The sequence below is a fragment of the Anolis sagrei genome, chromosome 11, assembly GCF_037176765.1.
Source record: "Anolis sagrei isolate rAnoSag1 chromosome 11, rAnoSag1.mat, whole genome shotgun sequence".
In the NCBI taxonomy this organism is placed as follows: domain Eukaryota; kingdom Metazoa; phylum Chordata; class Lepidosauria; order Squamata; family Dactyloidae; genus Anolis; species Anolis sagrei.
Window position 1 is genome coordinate 24,459,865 of NC_090031.1, and position 17,685 is coordinate 24,477,549.

At 44.0% G+C, this 17,685-nt stretch overlaps 1 protein-coding gene across 2 annotated transcripts in view; it reads left to right on the forward strand.

The window, feature by feature from the left end:
- USP32 (ubiquitin specific peptidase 32) overlaps positions 1-17,685 on the forward strand; it is a 152,799-nt gene that overhangs the window by 74,431 nt on the left and 60,683 nt on the right. For both annotated transcript variants that reach the window (XM_060756995.2, XM_060756996.2), the window contains exons 6-10: positions 7,255-7,386; positions 8,924-9,031; positions 14,195-14,310; positions 14,777-14,839; positions 15,740-15,823. In XM_060756995.2, coding sequence (XP_060612978.2) covers positions 7,255-7,386; positions 8,924-9,031; positions 14,195-14,310; positions 14,777-14,839; positions 15,740-15,823 — 503 coding nt within the window. The remainder of the gene's footprint in view (positions 1-7,254; positions 7,387-8,923; positions 9,032-14,194; positions 14,311-14,776; positions 14,840-15,739; positions 15,824-17,685) is intronic.

A 17,685-nucleotide genomic window follows, 5' to 3' on the forward strand; every position in this document is an offset into this window, starting at 1 on the left:
GCGGAATATAAATGTTTTGATTTGCTTTATAATGTTATGTGTATTATTATGTTGTTTTTATTGAGGCCTTGGCCTTTGTAAGCCGCATCGAGTCCTTTGGAAGATGTTAGCGGGGTACAAATAAAGTTAATAATAATAATAATAATAATAATAGTAATAATAAATACTGTAAATAAATAAAATTTGGGGGTGGGCCACTGCAGAGGGCTTGAGGACCAGTTTTGGCGCCGTACCCCCATAGTGGACCACAGCAGAGTGGCAAAATACCCAGATTTGTTTTTTTTTAATGCTGGGTGATTGCTTTTTTGCCCCAAAATGGCTTCTTCAAAACCCTACCTTCATAAGCCCACCTATGAACCGACTAAGACATTAAGATCTTCAGGGGAGGCCCTGCTCTCGATCCCGCCTGCGTCACAGGTGCGTTTGGTGGGGACGAGGGACAGGGCCTTCTCGGTGGTGGCCCCTCGGCTGTGGAATGCCTTACCTGTAGACATCAGACAGGCCCCATCGCTGTTGGTGTTCCGGAGGAAGGTTAAGACGCTTTACGAACAAGCGTTTGGCTAAATAGTGCAACTGAACATAGGAAGACGGTAAAATCGAACATAGGAAAATGGTACAAGGATTATGAGAACGGATTCTGATTTGCTATTGAGGCGTTACGATATGATAATGATTGTTTTGACTTTGTTTGTTATGTATAATGTGTTTTAATTGCTTATGATATGGTTGTGCTAACCTGTATTGTGTAAACCGCATTGAGTCGCCTAACCGGGCTGAAAAATGCGGTATAGAAATAAAGCAAATAATAATAATAATAATAATTGGAAACATGGCACAATCCCATCCAAGATGGTCAACACTCAAGCAGAGAAGTAAAAACACCGCCTTTGGTTTGACATTCAGCCCGTTATGGACCATTTTGTGTGGTTCTGGCACATTTCTATGGTACATACCGGATATACAGTAGGAGAGCCATCATAAAATCAGGGATGTTGGCCATACTTTGTCCTTACTTGGTAGCAACGAAGAGAGAGAGAAGTATCGCGGCCAACTCCGGGCTGCTAAGCAGTGCTCTCCTAGTGTGGCCTAATCTCCATCTCTCCACCTGATGATCCTCTTAGCTTCTGGGTCGCCGCTTGTCACCTTAACCAGATCGCGTTTCCTCGGATCCTTTAACGGGCTGGAAGGGAGCGAATGGCGGCGGGTTTTTTGAGAAGAGACCTCCACGTCCCCTCATTGCCAATGGGTCGCTTCTTTGGAAACATAGCGTGGCTTCCAGCGGGGTCTCGCAGAGGAAAGGAGCAGCGAGAGCATTGCATCTAGGCCAGGGACGGGTAAAATGTCGGGAATATGGTATGCTGCTACTGTTGTGAACCGAGGAGAATTGTCCCGTTAGGTGGGTAAAATATCGGAACGGGAATTGGAAGTTGACGGGGCGTGGGAGGTTTGAATGTTGGATCGAGTCCCCTCTCTTGTATGGAGATTGGGACCATATTGCAAGGGATACGAGATTGATGGGTGATTCTAGGGAAGACAAAGAGCATGAGGTGGCTTCATGCTAATTTTTGTTTGTATAACGTTTATTGTAATCTCCTTTGAGCCTCTGGGATTAATCTTGGATGAAAAGTTGAGACCGTTTTGGAATGCCTTTTGAGCATGTCGGTTTCATAAAATGTTTGCTGAAACTGGGCATCTCCCCTTTTAATCCTGGTGTAAACTGTTTTTCGCAGAAGAAACAATCAAGTATTAAGCAGGCTTGAGTTTGTAGTGTGTTTTAATAACAGTATGGGGATATAGAAAGATACGGTTTTACTTATTTGTTGAGTTCAGTGGTTTCTCAACCTTCCTAATGCCACGACCCCTTAATACGCTTCCTCATGTTATGGTGATCGCCAACCATAAAATTAGTTTCATTGCTACTTCATAACTGTCGTTTTGCTGCTGTTATGAATAGTAATGTAAATATCTGATAAGCAGGATGTATTTTCATACACTGGACCAAATTTGGCATAAAGACACAATACACCCAAATTTAAATACTGGTGGGATTGGGGGAGGGTATTGATTTTGTCCTGTGGGAGTTGTGGTTGCTGGGATTTATAGTTAAACTATGATAGATCTGGATCAAACTTGGCACGGATACTCAATATGCCCAAATGTGGAGTTTAGGAAAAAATAGTGTTAAAAAATAGGGAAAAAAACTGGTGGAGTTTAGGAAAAAATAGAGCCTGACATTTGGAAGTTGTAGTTGCTGGGATTTATAGTTAACCTACAATCAAAGAGCATTCTGAACTCCACCAACGATGGAATTGAATCAAACTCCCATGACCAAGAGAAAATACTGGAAGGGTTTGGTGGGCATTGACCTTGAGTTTTGGGAGTTGTAGTTCACCTATATCCAGAGAGCACTGGACTCAAACAATGATGGATCTGGACCAAACTTGGCACGAATTCTCAATATGCCCAAATGTAAACACTAGTAGGGTTTGGGGAAAATAGACCTTGGCATTTGGGATTTGTAGTTGCTGGGGTTTATAGTTCACCTACAATCAAAGAGCATTCTGAACCCTGCCAACGATTGAATTGGGCCAAACTTCCCACACAGAACCTTCATGACCAACAGAAAATACTGTGTTTTCTTGTGGTCTTTGGTGACCCCTCTGACACCCCCTCGTGACCCCTCCAGGGGTCTTGACCCCCAGGTTGAGAAACACGGATCTAGTTGATTGTCTTGCTACCTTTGGATATTATATGAATGTATACAGTATTCCTTCACTTATCGCGGATGTTACGTTCAGGACCACTCGTGAAAAATGAAAATCCACAAAGTAGGCATGCTATGTATTTGTATATATGTGTGTGTGTGTGTTTTAATAATAGTACTTTACTTATTTACTTGTCTGAGTAGGATAGTCTTCCAAGGTCAGTGTACTGGTGGGTCCATAGGTGACTGAAGCCCTATTCTTGATCTGCATCTTCTCCCATAGTGAGGGCATTGGTTTCTAGGTGGATGGTGGTCCCGGTTGCGGTTGGCTTGATGTGCCTTCCTTTTGGCACATTTCTCTCTTTCGCTCTCCATTCGTGCCTCTTCAAATTCTACAGCACTGCTGGTCACAGCTGACCTCCAGCTGGAGTGCTCAAGGGCCTGGGCTTCCCAGTTCTCAGTGTCTATGCCAGAGTTTTTAAGGTTGACTTTGAGCCCATCTTTCAATCTCTTTTCCTGTCCTCCAACATTCCATTTTCCATTCTTGAGTTCGAAGTACAGCAACTGCTTTAGGAGATGGTGGTCGGGCATCCGGACAATGTGGCCTGTCCAGCAGAGTTGATGGCAGAGAACCATCGCTTCAGTGCTGGTGGTCTTTGCTTCTTCCAACTTCAATGCTGGTGGTCTTTGCTTTTTCCAGCATGCTGACATTTGTCTGCCTGTCTTCCCAAGAGATTTGCAGGATTTTCTGGAGGCAACGCTGATGGAACCGTTCCAGGAGTTGCATGTGACGTCTGTAGACAGTCCACGTCTTGCAAGCGTATAGTAGGGTTAGGAGGACAATAGCTTTATAAACAAGCACCTTGGTATCCCTACGGATGTCCCGCCCCTCAAACACTCTGTGCTTTATTCGGAAAAAAAGCTGCACACGCAGAGCTCAGGCGATGTTGTATTTCAGTGTCAGTGTCGACTTTTGTGGAGAGGTGGCTGCGAAGGGAGCGGAAATGGTCACCATTTTCTAATGTTACACCATTAAGCCATTTCTGGCATTGGAGAGGGATTGGCTGGTGACAGTATGGGAATATAGAAAGACATGGTTTTACTTATTTGTTTAGCATATCAGCCAACAATCTAGTTCAGGGGTCCTCAAACTTTTTAAACAGAGGGCCAGTTCACAGTCCCTCAAACTGTTGGAGGGCTGGATTATAATTTGGAAAAAAAAATGAATGAATTCCTATGCATACTGCCCGTATCTTATTTGTAGTGCAAAAACACTTAAAAACAGTATAATAATTAAAATAAAGAACAATTTTAACAAATATAAACTTATTAGTATTTCAATGGGAAGTGTGGGCCTGCTTTTGGGTGATGAGATAGGATTGTTGTGTGCTTTCAAGTCGTTTCAGACTTAGGGTTACGTTCAGGACCACCCGTGAAAAGTGAAAATTCGCATAGTAGAGATGTTATATATGTATATCGAGTTTCGAGGGTGAGGCAGAAGCAAGGAGAGATTTAAAGCACTGCACACCCTTTTTTTTGCTAGCTATCTCTGCTTTGCTTAGCAGTCTCTCTTGATTGGCTGCCTCTCTCCTGAGGGGTTCACCATCTCCCCAATGGGGACTCGGAGCGACTTACATGAGGCCAAGCCCAAATAGAAAATTACAATAAAATAAAACTGAAAACACAAACAATAAACAACTAACAATATAATTACATAAAACATATGAAAACATAGCAATATAAAATTACAATAGGCACAATCACAATGACAATGGGCGGGCTACATGTAATGATTAAAAGAGAGACTGATTAAAAACTAATTAACATCCAGGTGAGATAAGAGAGAGACAGATTATTTACAGAGGAGGACTCATTATAGTGGGGGTTGTGGAATCAGGCTTTCCCACAAAAAGGGGGGGGGGCATATACTCCAATGACAAAAGGTTGAGGCTAAGCAATAGTGTGAGAATGTAAACCTATTCATCAAAAGCACAGCGGAAGAACCAGGTTTTAAGGTCCTTTTTAAAGGTTTCTAAGGTAGGGGCTTTCCTAATTTCTCCAGGTAGTGAGTTCCAGAGTTGGGGGGCCACAGAGGAAAAAGCTTTCTCCCTTGTACTTACTAGGCGAGCTTGTGAAATTGGCAGGGGCGAAAGAAGGGCCTCCCCAGAAGAACGGAGGGCCTGAGTTGGTTCATGGAGGGAGATACGGTCACGAAGGTAGACAGATCCCAAACCGTTTAGGGCTTTATAGGTGATCATCTGCACCTTGAATTGGGACCGGAAAATAAACAGCAGCCAGTGGAGCTCCTTAAACGGGGTGGGGGGTGGGTGACCACTCCCTGTAAGTCGCCCCAGTTATTAATCTGGCTGCTGAATGTTGGACTAGTTGTAGTTTCCAGGCCGTCTTCAAGGGTAACCCCACGTAGAGTGCATTACAGTAGTCCAGTTTAGAGGTAACTATGGCATGAGCCACCATGGTCAAGTCAGACTTCACGAGGTAAGGTCGCAATTGGCGCATAATTGTGTGAAGGCCCTCCCAACCACCGTCGACACCTGCGCATCGAGTGTCAGCGCTGAGTCTAGGAGGACCCCCAAACTGCAGACCTGTGATTTCAGGGAGAGTGCAACCCCATCCAGCCCAGGTTGCCACCCAATACCCCGATCAGCCGAACGACTGACCTGGAGGACCTCTGTCTTATCAGGATTGATCCTCAGCTTGTTCTTCCTCATCCAGGTCGTCACAGCAGGCACTGGTCCAGTATCCTCAGGGCTTCCTTGGAGTCAGGTGGAAAAGAGTAGTGGAGTTGGGTGTCATCTGCGTAGAGATGGCACCGCACTCCAAAACTCCGGATGACCTCTCCCAGCGGTTTCATGTAGATGTTAAATAGCATGAGGGGCAGAATAGAGCCTTGCAGGACCCCACAGGTCAATGGCCAGGGATCCGAGCAGGAGTCTCCCAGCTTCACCAGCTGGGAGCGACCCTCCAGGAAGGACTGGAGCCACAGCAGAAACCTTTCATTGCTTTTCCGCCTATCAAGTTTGACAGAAACATAGAGAAAACATGGCTGTCCCCCACTCCTTGCCATGATATCAACACAAGCAATTAAGATGATGTGCGAAAACCATTCCTTGCAACCTTATAGAAATGCGGCCCACTGCAATAGTGTAGGTCACTCCTTTAGTTTGGTGGCTATATGCCTTCCAAGTCCTTTCTGATGCGTGGCAACGTGAAAGTGAACCTATTGTTGGGGTGTCTTGGCAAGAGGTTTGCCCTTCTGAGACAGCCGAGTGTGATGTGCCCAAGGTGCATATAGATTGCCCATTCGGGCCTCTGCTTGCCCATAAGACGAAGGACGTGAGCTGTGGGTCAGCAGCCCAGTCTGTTGGCATTTGTATGTTTTTGGTTTCGTTTGTTTTCTTCCTCCTCCTCCTCCTTTCTGGTTACCGGTCCAAAGAGCTTCCAAATCTAATCCTATTAGAAAGCTGGCGTGGGTTTTAAGGGCTCAGGGCCATCTGGGAATGAGATCACACATGGCGATGTTAAATATAGACAGCTTTGTTCAGAGATCTTTGGGTAGCGCTTAATGTGGGCTGCTCTCAGCCCGGATGTAACTTTCACAGGTAGTTAACTGTGGCAGTCCCGGTTTTTGAACCGAGTCCTGCTTTTGTGGTCGGAATCACTGGGTTGTTGTAGATATTCTCTCCTGACATTTCACCTGCATCTATGGCAGGCATCCTCAGAGCTTGTGAGGTCTGTTGGAAACTTGGAAAATTGGGTTTATATATCTCTGGAATGTCCAGGGTGGGAGAAAGAACTCTTGTCTGTTGGAGGCAAGTGGGAATATTGCTATTGGCTAGCTTGATTACCATCCCAACAAAGGATGCACCCAGGCAGAGAAGCTGGTTTGAATGTTGCAGTTGGCCTCCTTGATTAGCATTTAATGGCCTGACAGTTTTTAGGGGTGGCTTGTTACTGCCTGGGAGAATCCTTAGCTGTCCCTGATTGGGTTGTTGTGAGTTTTCTGGACTGTCTGGCCATGTTCCAGAAGCATTCTCTCCTGACGTTTCACCCACATCTATGGCAAGCATCCTCAGAGGTTGTGAGGTCTGTTGGAAACTCGGCAATTGAGGTTTATATATCTGTAAAATGATGTCCAGGGTGGGAGAAAGAACTCCTGTCTGCGAATGTTGCAATTGGCCACCTTCGTTAGCATTGAATGGCCTTGCAGCTTCAAAGCCTGGCTGAAACTCTAGAATCAGGGCAGTAAATAAAGAGCAACACTCAAAAAGCAGGGGAATTCCAGACAAGAATAAATCAGGGCCAGCTAACACCTCCCAACAAAGGATTCCCCCAGGCAGCAATCAGCCAGTGCTGGATACTGTGGACCCATCCCATTGGTCCCACATTATCCCCAAATGCAGTTCTGACCCTTTCTGATATAATCTCAATTGTTTTAGTGTGCTGTTCAGGCAAATACTCTGCTTCTCCCACGCTGTGGAATACATTTTGTGTTGGCAGACATCTAACTTCCTCTTTTTTATTTGTTCCAGTGGAAGAATCTGATATCATTGATCTTGAGAAACGGTATTGGCTCCTGAAAGCTCAATCGAGAACAGGGCGCTTTGACCTGGAAACTTTTGGACCCTTGGTCTCCCCACCAATCCATCCGTCTCTGAGCGAAGGTATGGAATCATAGAATCATGGAATCATTGAATCCTAGAATTGGAAGAGGCCTGGTGGGCCATCCAGTCCAACCCCATTCTGCCAAGAAGGAGGAAAATTACATTCAAAGCACCCCTGACAGATGGCCATCCACCCACTGCTTAAAAGCATCCACCACACTCCAGGGCAGACAGTTCCACTGCTGAACAGCTCTCACAATCATAGAATCACAGAGCTGGACCAGATGACCATCCAGCCTCCAAAGAAGGAGCCTTCACCACACTCCGGGGCAGATAGTTCCACTGCTGAACAGCTCTCACAGTTAGGAAGTTTATTTATTTATTTACGACTTTATATAAAGGGGACTCAGAGCGGCTTGCAAGTTATATGTACATACAATATATTATATTATTAGCATAGTACAATATCAGTATTAAATATTACTATACCATTATATTGTAATATTATTAGTAATATTACATGTAATATAAATATAATATATTATTATTATTATTAGTATTATATTGCATTACAGTATAATATTATAAATATTATATGTATATACAATATATTATATTATATTATATTATTAGCATAGCACAGGAGACAAGGTGGAACTGTCCCCTGGTCCCTTCTCTCTTCACTCTGGCCCAGAGCAGCAGTTGATGCTGGGGGAGGGGTCCCCAACTGATGACATATACAGGAGACTCCTGCACGGTGGAGGCTCCTTCCGCGCAGCGGAGGCTCCCTCCGTGCGGCTGAGCCCCCCTCTGCGTGGCTGAGCCCCCCTCCTTGTGGCCGAGCCCTCCTCGGCTGAGGCTCCCTCGGCGCGGCCGAACGCTCCTCCGAGCCCCCTGCATGGCTGAGCCCCCCTCCTCGCGGCCGAGTCCCCCTCCGCGCGGCCAAGCCCCCTTCTCGCAGCCGAGCCCCCCTCCGCGCAGCCAAACCCCCCTCCTCGTGGCCGAACCCTCCTCGGCTGAGGCTCCCTCCGCGTGGCCGAGCCCCCCTCCTCGCGGCCGGGCCCCCTCCTCGCGACCGGGCCCCCTCCTCGTGGCCGGGCCCCCCTCCTCGCGGCCGAGCCCCCCTCCGCGCAGCCGAGCCCCCCTCCGTGCGGCCGAGGCTCCTTCTATGGAGGCTTTCAAACAGAGGCTGGATGGCCATCTGTCAGGGGTGCTTTGAATGGGATTTTCCTGCTTCTTGGCAGAATGGGGTTGGACTGGATGGCCCACGAGGTCTCTTCCATCTCTATGATTCTGGAAAGTCTTTTTTAAACCTGATTCATCCAAACTGAGAAACTGTCGTGACCATCTTTTTCAGAAAACATGGTTTGATCCTGGCTTATTCTAATCCCATAGTTTCAACCTTTAGCTAAAATAGGGAGATGTATCTAATGTAGATTCCCTTCCTGGTTCATCAAGGCTTAGCACCGAAAGAGTGGGTTTAGAGGCAAAGAAGGCCTTATGCATCCCTCCATTTTATAAAGTTGCAAAATGGGATTCTTCCAGACTGACCAATGCCTTTGTGCCAAGTTGAACTGTGTTTTTTTCCTGTTTGCAGGTCTGTTTAATGCCTTTGACGAAAACCGTGACAATCACATAGACTTCAAAGAGATATCCTGCGGACTTTCGGCCTGTTGCCGGGGACCGGTGGCCGAAAGACAGAAATGTGAGTCTGCCCAGAGTTGCTTTGTATGGTTTTTTAAAACACCTCCCCTCCACCCCCCCCCCCCCCCAAGAGATATTTTTTAGACTACAGAGTGGGTAGAGTGGCGTGGATATGTTTTTTTGTTTATTTTTGCATGTTGTGGGACGTTTCCATGTTTTCGGAGGTCAAAATTATTGCCAAATCATGCAAATTTATTTCAGAAAACGAACAAGGAGTTGGGAGACTGTCCCACAGTGGAGTCCTGGGGCTTGCTTAGGTGATTCTTGTAGCTCGAGGATGATGGTCTTCCAGGTGTAGTGTCTTTCCGGTGGGTCTGTAGGTGGCTGTGGAGCCCTATTCTTGATCCGCATTTCCAGATGGAAGGCGGTCCCGGTCAGAGTTGGGTTGACGTGCCTTCCATTTGGCACGTTTCTCCCTTCCATGCCTCTTCGAATTCTCCAACATTGCTGGTCACAGCTGACCTCCAGTCGGAGCGCTCACAGGCCGGGCTTCCCAGTTCTCGGTGTCGCCACAGTTTTTGAGGTCGGCTTTGAGCCCCCCTTTCAATCTCTTTTCCTGCCCTCCAACATTCTGTTTTTTCCATTCTTGAGTTCGGAGTAGAGCAACTGTTTTGGGAAACGGTGATCGGGCATTCGGACAACTTGGCATTCAGTCCACCGAGGTTGATGGTGTAGGATTTTAAATCCTTGTGTGTTATTGTCTATGTGTGAGTTATATTAATTGTATTGTTTATTTTGCTTATTGTTGTTTTTATTGATGTGTTGTTGGGCTTGGCCTCATGTAAGCCGCTCCGAGTCCCTTGGGAAGATGGTGGCGGGGTATAAATAAAGTATTATTATTATTATTATTATTATTATTATTATTATTATTATGTGGAGCCCCTGGTGGCGCAGTGGGTTAAACCCCTGTGCCGGCAGGACTGAAGACCAACAGGTTGCAGGTTTGAATCCGGGGAGAGGTGGATGAGCTCCCTGTATCAGCTCCAGCTCCTCATGCGGGGACATGAGAGAAGCCTCCCACAAGGATGATAAAACATCAAATCATCCGGGCATCCCCTGGGCAAATTGCAGACGGCCAATTCTCTCACACCAGAAGCGACTTGCAGTTTCTCAGGTCGCTCCTGACAAGACAAAAATATTATTATTATTATTATTATTATTATTATTAGGTTCTTGTGGGTTTTTTCGGGCTATAGGGCCATGTTCTAGAGGCATTTTTCCTGACGTTTCGCCTACATCTATGGCAAGCATCCTCAGAGGTAGTGAGGTCTGTTGGAATTAGGACAATGGGTTTATATATCTGTGGAATGGCTGGGGTGGGGCAAAGAGCTCTTCTCTGCTGGAGCTAGGTGTGAATGTTTCAACTGACCACCATTATTATTATTATTATTATTATTATTATTATTATTATTGGAGCATGGCTTTAATGCTGGTGGTCTTTGCTTATTCTAGCATGCTGACATTTGTCTGCCTGCCTTTTCAAGCAATTTGCAGAATTTTTCGGAGGCAACACTGATGGAATCGTTCCAGGAATTGCATGTGACGTCTGTAGATAGTCCACATTTCGCAGTCATATAGCAGGGTTGGGAGGATAATGGCTTTATAAACAAGCACCTTGGTCTCCCTACGGTTGTCCCGATCCTCAAACACTCTCTGCTTCATTCGTAAGAATGCTGCACTCGCAGAGCTCGGGCGGTGTTGTGTACCAATCCCTGAGTTGGAGGAGACTGTTTTGAAACATTCCCTGCCTAAAGAGTGGGATTTATGGATGGGATTTAAAGCTCCTGGCTGCTCTTTCTGCGACTTTATTGCTTTTATGACCTGCAGATGTGATTAATCTTCTAAGCAAGTGCTTTGCTTCCAAAAGCTTGAATGCGGCACATGTGTGTGCCATGCAAGCGTATCCTCGAAGGAGCTAATAAAGCACGCTGCTCTTGTTTGATGGCTTAAATACAAAGGCTTTAATATGCAAGTTCCTTACAGTCCCCAGGCTCTATTAATTCGGTATATTATTGTGAGTTACTTTCTCATTTTATGCCAATTACATCTATTTCTCCAAGAGAGCCTGTCGTTCTTGGTTGGTGGCCAATAACCTCTTCTTTTTTTAAAAATAATCTTTATGGAGTATTTACAACTTACAAAATTAAAATGTATATATATAAAGAGAGAAAAGAGAGACGAGAGAAAAAATAGAATAATAATAATAATAATAATAAAAAGATAAGATAAGAAAAAATATAAGAACCTCTTTTTTTAGCGGGTTGTAATTTCTTTCTTTCTTTTTTTTTGGATAATCTTTATTAAGAGTTTTAGTTAAAACAGCAAATGTAGGTAAAATCCTTGGGAAAGAGCCAAAGGAGGAAAGAGATGAGTCAGGATAGAGTAAGGAGAGGGGAAGGAAAGGAGGAAGAGGAAAGAAAGAAGGAAAAAAACAAACAAAAGAGAATAAAGTAGAGAAGGAAGGAAGGAAGGAAGGAAAGAAAGAAAGAAAGAAAGAAAGAAAGAAAGAAAGAAAGAAAAAGAAAGAAAAAGAGGGTGAGGAAGATACAAAAATAGTATAGGAAATTCTTGTGGGTTTTTTCGGGCTATATGGCCATGTTCTAGAGGCATTTCTCCTGACGTTTCGCCTGCATCTATGGCAAGCAGACTGCAGCCAGGAAATTAGAAGATGCAGGCGAAACGTCAGGAGAGAATGCCTCTAGACCATGGCCATATAGCCCGAAAAAACCCACAAGAACTGAGTGATTCCAGCCATGAAAGCCTTCGACAGTATAGGAAATTATTTGTTGACTTCCAGGGTATCTTCAGAGTGGGCTCTTCCTTTTCTTTCTCCTATCTTCTATCTTCTGTTTCCTCCCATCCCCCTTCTTTCTATATTAATATGTTTCTTTTTTAAGTCTCAAATAATCTGTAACTTTCGACCAATCAGTTTCCTTTATCGGGGTCCCTTTATTTTTAGATATTAAGTACGTTAATCTATCCATATTTCTAATATCTGCAATATTCTTCTTCCAATCTTCTTCTTCTGGGATCTCTTCCTTTTTGCAAATCTTTGCATAACAAATTCTTGCTACCATATTTAGTAAAAGTAATAGTTTGTCTGTATTTTTATCTAACTTCTGGTCTATTATACCAAGCAGAAATTCCTGTTTCAGAGGGATTTTTATATTTTATATTTTTTGTAACGTGGTTTGTATTTTTCCCCCTGCTATATCTTCGACTTTTTACAATACCACCACATGTGGAAATAGGTTCCTTCCATTTTCCCACATTTGTATTTATGTTTTATAACATTTACCTAACTCTGTGGGGTCATTTACCACCTATATGACATCGTAATCCAATTTTCCTTTAATACTACTGCATTACTTACTTACTTACTTAGGCGATCCCTCGCTTTCCGAGGATGATTGTCTTCCAATATTCTTATGGGTCCATATGTGGCTGTGGAGCCCTATTCTTGCTCTGCATCTTCTTCTGCAGTGAGGGCATTGCTTTCCAGGTGGAAGGCGGTCTCAGTCGGGTTGGCTTGACGCGCCTTCCTCTTGGCACGCTTCTTTCTTTCGCCCTCCATTCGTGCCTCCTCAAATTCTGCAGCACTGCTGGTCACAGCTGACCTCCAACAGGAGCGGTCAAGGGCCAGGGCTTCCCCGTTCTCAGTGTCTATGCCAGAGTTTTTAAGGTTGGCTTTGAGCCCATCTTTCAATCTCTTTTCCTGTCCACCAACGTTCCGTTTTCCGTTCTTGAGTTCGGAGTAGAGCAACTGCTTTGGGAGACGGTGGTCGGGCATCCGGACAACATGGCCGGTCCAGCGGAGTTGATGGAGGAGGACCATCGCTTCAATGCTGGTGGTCTTTGCTTCTTCCAGCACGCTGACATTTGTCCTCTTGTCTTCCCAAGAGATTTGCAGGATTTTCCGGAGGCAGCGCTGATGGAATTGTTCCAGGAGTTGCATGTGACGTCTGTAGACAGTCCATTCTACTGCATATGTGTACTTTATTTGTAATTTCTTTATGATGCAATATTCATAAACACCAACATGGCCAGGCAGCCTGAAAAGCTCACGGCAACCTAGTGATTCCAACGATGAAAGCCTTGGACAACACACGTGTCTGTGTTGTTCATTCATTCAGTCGCTTCCGACTCTTCGTGACCTCATGAACCAGTCCATGCCAGAGCTCCCTGTCGGCCGTCACCACCCCCAGCTCCTTCAAGGTCAAGCTAGTAACTTCAAGGATGCCATCCATCCATCTTGCCCTTGGTCAGCCCCAATTCCGTTTTCTTTCCATTTTCCCCAGCATAATTGTCTTCTCCAAGCTTTCCTTTCTTCTCATGATGTGTCCAAAAATACTTCATCTTTCCTCTACTATTCTTCCCTCCAGTGAGCAGTTGGGCTTTATTTCCCGAAGTATGGACTGGTTGGATGTTCTCGCGGTCCAGGGCACTCTCAGAACTTTCCTCCAACACCACAGTTCAAAAGCATTTATCTTCCTTCACTCAGCCTTCCCTAAGGTCCAGCTCTCACATCCATAGGTTACTATGGGGAATACCATGGCTTTGACTAGGCGGATCTTGGTTGCCAGTGTGATGTCTCTACTCTTCACTATATTATCGAGATTGGTCATTGCTCTCCTCCCAAGAAGAAAACATCTTCTAATTTGGGTTGTTGTAGGTTTTTTCGGGCTATATAGCCATGGTCTAGAGGCATTCTCTCCTGATGTTTCGCCTGCATCTTCTAATTTCCTAGCTGCAGTCTGCGTCTGAGGTCATCTTTGCACCTAGAAATACAAAGTCTGTCACGGCTTCCATGTTTTCTCCCTCTATTTGCCAGTTATCAATCAGTTTGGTTGCCATCATCTTGTTTTTTATGTTTAACCCAGCTTTTACACTTTCTTCTTTCACCTTGATCAGAAGGCTCCTCAGCTCCTCCTCACTTTCAGCCATCAAAGTGGTATCATCTGCATATCTAAGGTTGTTAATGTTTATTCCAGCAATTTTAACATGTGTCTATATTGTGTTTATTATTTATGTGCTGGGAAGAAAACCAAAGAAAAACAAATATATTTTTCCTTGCATTCTCTAGTTCTCCCTGCATCCCTGGACTCGCCACATTTGGACCCTTGTCTTCTCTCTTAAACTCTGTTCTCTTTTCTCTTGTGTCTAGTTTGCTTCAAGGTTTTTGATATTGACCGAGACGGTGTTTTGTCTCGTGGGGAACTTGAAGAAATGATGGTTGCCCTTTTAGAAGTATGGAAGGATAATCGGACGGATGACATTCCTGTAAGTATCCTTGTCTTTTGTACATTTTAAAAAGTGGTTTACAATACAGTGGAGCACACACGGCATACCTGAAACCCCTTTCTAAAATATTATCTGCAGCAGGGAAAAGAATGAAGTTGATGTTATATGAGATCACAGAAATGCTGGACCACTCTCACATCCCAGATTTCCAGGAAACTATGGTGGTTAAAGTGGAATCATAGCACTGCAATTGTGTAGTGTGAATATTAGTTTTATCTTATTTTTAATATATTTTTTAGAATGGTGCTATTGTGGAAAAGAGCTCTTTCCATGACACACTGAAACTCCACAATAACAATGAGAATAGTATGATTTTTCTGACATGTTTACCTTCTCCGAAGGAACCCCCGTACCTCCTACTTTTTATATGTGAGACTGAATCATGCCTGATACCGTTTCGCTCAATGAGTGTTCCCCCCTTTTCTTTCTTTTCCTGCCTCCCAAGGAGATGCACACAAACATCCCCGACATTGTGGAAGCGGTTCTCAAGACGCACGACACCACCAAGGTAAGAAAGGCGCACATGACTATGCTTTGCCCTTATTGGGATGGAGATGTGTCGTGTTTGTGCATTGTAACGTTCTTTGTTTGCTTCTGCCCGGAACCAACTGTTGGAGCATGCAAGGAATCAGATTATTATTATTATTATTATTATTATTATTATTATTATTATTAATGTGTGTGTGTCAGCTGTAATTTATAATAATAATAATAATAATAATAATAATATTCATGTGTGTGTCAACTGTAATTTATTATTATTATTAATGTGTGTGTAAACTGTAATTTATAATATTTATTTATTTATTTATTTATTTATTTACAACATTTATATACCACTTTTCTCACCCTAGGGGGTCAACTGTAATTTATTATTATTATTAATGTGTGTGTGTCAACTGTAATTTATTATTATTATTATTATTATTATTATTATTACTATTACTATTATTATTAATGTGTGTGCGTCAACTGTATAATAAAATGCATGAAACTGATTGATCAGGCAATGCCCAGGGAAATGGATGAGCCTGGAACTTTTGGATACAGTTACATTTTTGTTGAGGCTTAAGCTATGCAGTTGCAGACATCTGCTGAAGGAGTTTATCCTAACGGACAAAGAAAGGCTATTTTAAATCTCTCATATAAGGATGTAATGTTCATCTGTATGGTATATTTTCTTTCTCTGGCAAGACAGTGTGTGGGTTGATAAAACGTGAACTACATGTGGTTTATTTTACATTACGCCACATCAGCCATGGCACTACTCCCCTTGATATTTCAGATCTACTGGAAGGGATTGTTATGGTGGTTTTGCTGACAAAACAAGAGACTCTCCCAATATTTGTTTCTTGGTCCTGAAAAACCTCGGAGAAATCCTCACGTTATTCTCCCTTTTGTGTTTCAGCTTGGGCACCTCACGTTGGAGGATTATCAGATCTGGAGTGTGAAGAGCGCTCTTGCCAACGAATTTCTGAACCTACTCTTTCAGGTGAGTTTCCCACCGGCTGCATCCTTCACCGCTGCATTTCAGCCTGGTTTTCTCCTCCATTGCCTTTTGCAATCTTGGGAGGCTAAGTGCTGCATCAGCTCTTGTGCCGAAGTGTTCTCAATGAAGCGGGAGCTTTGCAGAGATGCTTTGCCCTACTTGACTGAAGAAGAGTTGAGTATGTCTTGGGATGCTGCCTTGAAGCACAATCTGTCGGCCTTTCTGTTTTTGAGAGTGGAAAAAAAATCTCCATGGCAGGACATGGGATTTTTGCTTTCATGACAGTGCTATTCTGGGGGGAAAATGCAACCCAAAGTCCGAAAAAGTTCAGTTTTTGGACTATAAGTTGCATAATTTGCCCTCCAGCAGGGTCCGTGATCATAGTAAATGATGGATTGTTTGTTTATTTATTTATTTATTTGTTTATTTATTTATTTATGCCATTTTTATCCTGCCCATTTCAGCCCGAAGGTGACTCAGGGCAGCGTACAGACCAGCACCAATTAGATGCCATGTGTGTGTGTGTGTGTGTATGTGTGTGTGTGTGTGTATGCATACATATCTCAGTAAAAAGCAATTAAGTCACATCATAAATACATATAAAAACCATAGAAGCAATAAAAACTATAAAAAATCCTCATCCGTTTACATCGTCTTAGCCATTCCGTGTTCATATTCCTATTTGTGTATCTGGTCACGCTGAAGTTTCAAATGCTTGCTCAAAAAGCCAGGTTTTCAATCTTTTCCAGAAGGTCAGGAGGGAAGGGGCTTATCTAATATCCTTGGACAAGGAGTTTCACAGTTGAGGGACCACCACTGAGAAGGCCCTGTCTCTCATTGCCACCAAACGCGTCTGTGAGAGCAGGGCCTCCCCAGACAATCTTAACTTCCTAATGATCTCTAAGAGAGTCTGAGAGATACAGTGTTCCCTCACTTATTGCGGGTGTTCTGTTCCAGGACGACCCGCAAAAAGTGAAAATCCGCAAAGTAGGGGCGCTATATATGTATATTGCGTTCTGAGGATGAGGCAGAAGCGAGGAGAGATTGAAAGGTACTGCGTTTTTTTTTTGCTCGCTATCTCTGCTTTGCTTTGCAATCTCTCTTGATTGGCCTCCTCTCAACCGAGGGGATGGTGAACCCCCCCTTCCACACTCCATCGTTGCCAGGAAGCGGGATTAGAACGGCGCTCTGGGCAACGACAACCATTCATAAACTAGCAGGCAAAAACGAGCAAAACAGCGAGTCCGCGAAAAGTGAACCGCAAAATAGCAAGGGAACACTGTATACTCTTTTAATACTTTTCACTTTACACTCAAGGTCCCCAAGCTAAGGCCGCTAAGTCTGAAATTATTTGAAGGCACACAACAACAATCCTAATTACCATATATATTTGAGTATAAGGTGACCCGAATATCAGTGGAGACACCTAATTTTACCACAAAAAAATGGGGGAAACGTATTGACTTGAGTATAAGATGAGGGTAGGAAATGCAGCAGCTACGGGTCAATTTCAAAATAAAATAATATGCTGTGTCCGGGTTGGTTCATCCAGTGCTCTGCTAAGGCTGACTTCTCTGGTTGAACACACAACCTACAAACTATCTCCAGACCCAATAAGAAAATCCAACAAATGCTCTGTTCAGGAAAGGACTAGAGGGATCCTCTCACCTCTGCAGCTGTGGACAAGTCAACAGAGAGACCACCAAATGCAGATACAAATCAAGGAACATGAAAGGCACTGCAGACTAACTCAACCAGAGAAGTCAGCCATTGCTGAGCCTCTGATCAACCAACCTGGACACACATGGACTCATAGAGACCTCATGGACTATCCAGTCCAACTCCCTGCCAAGAAGCAGGAAATT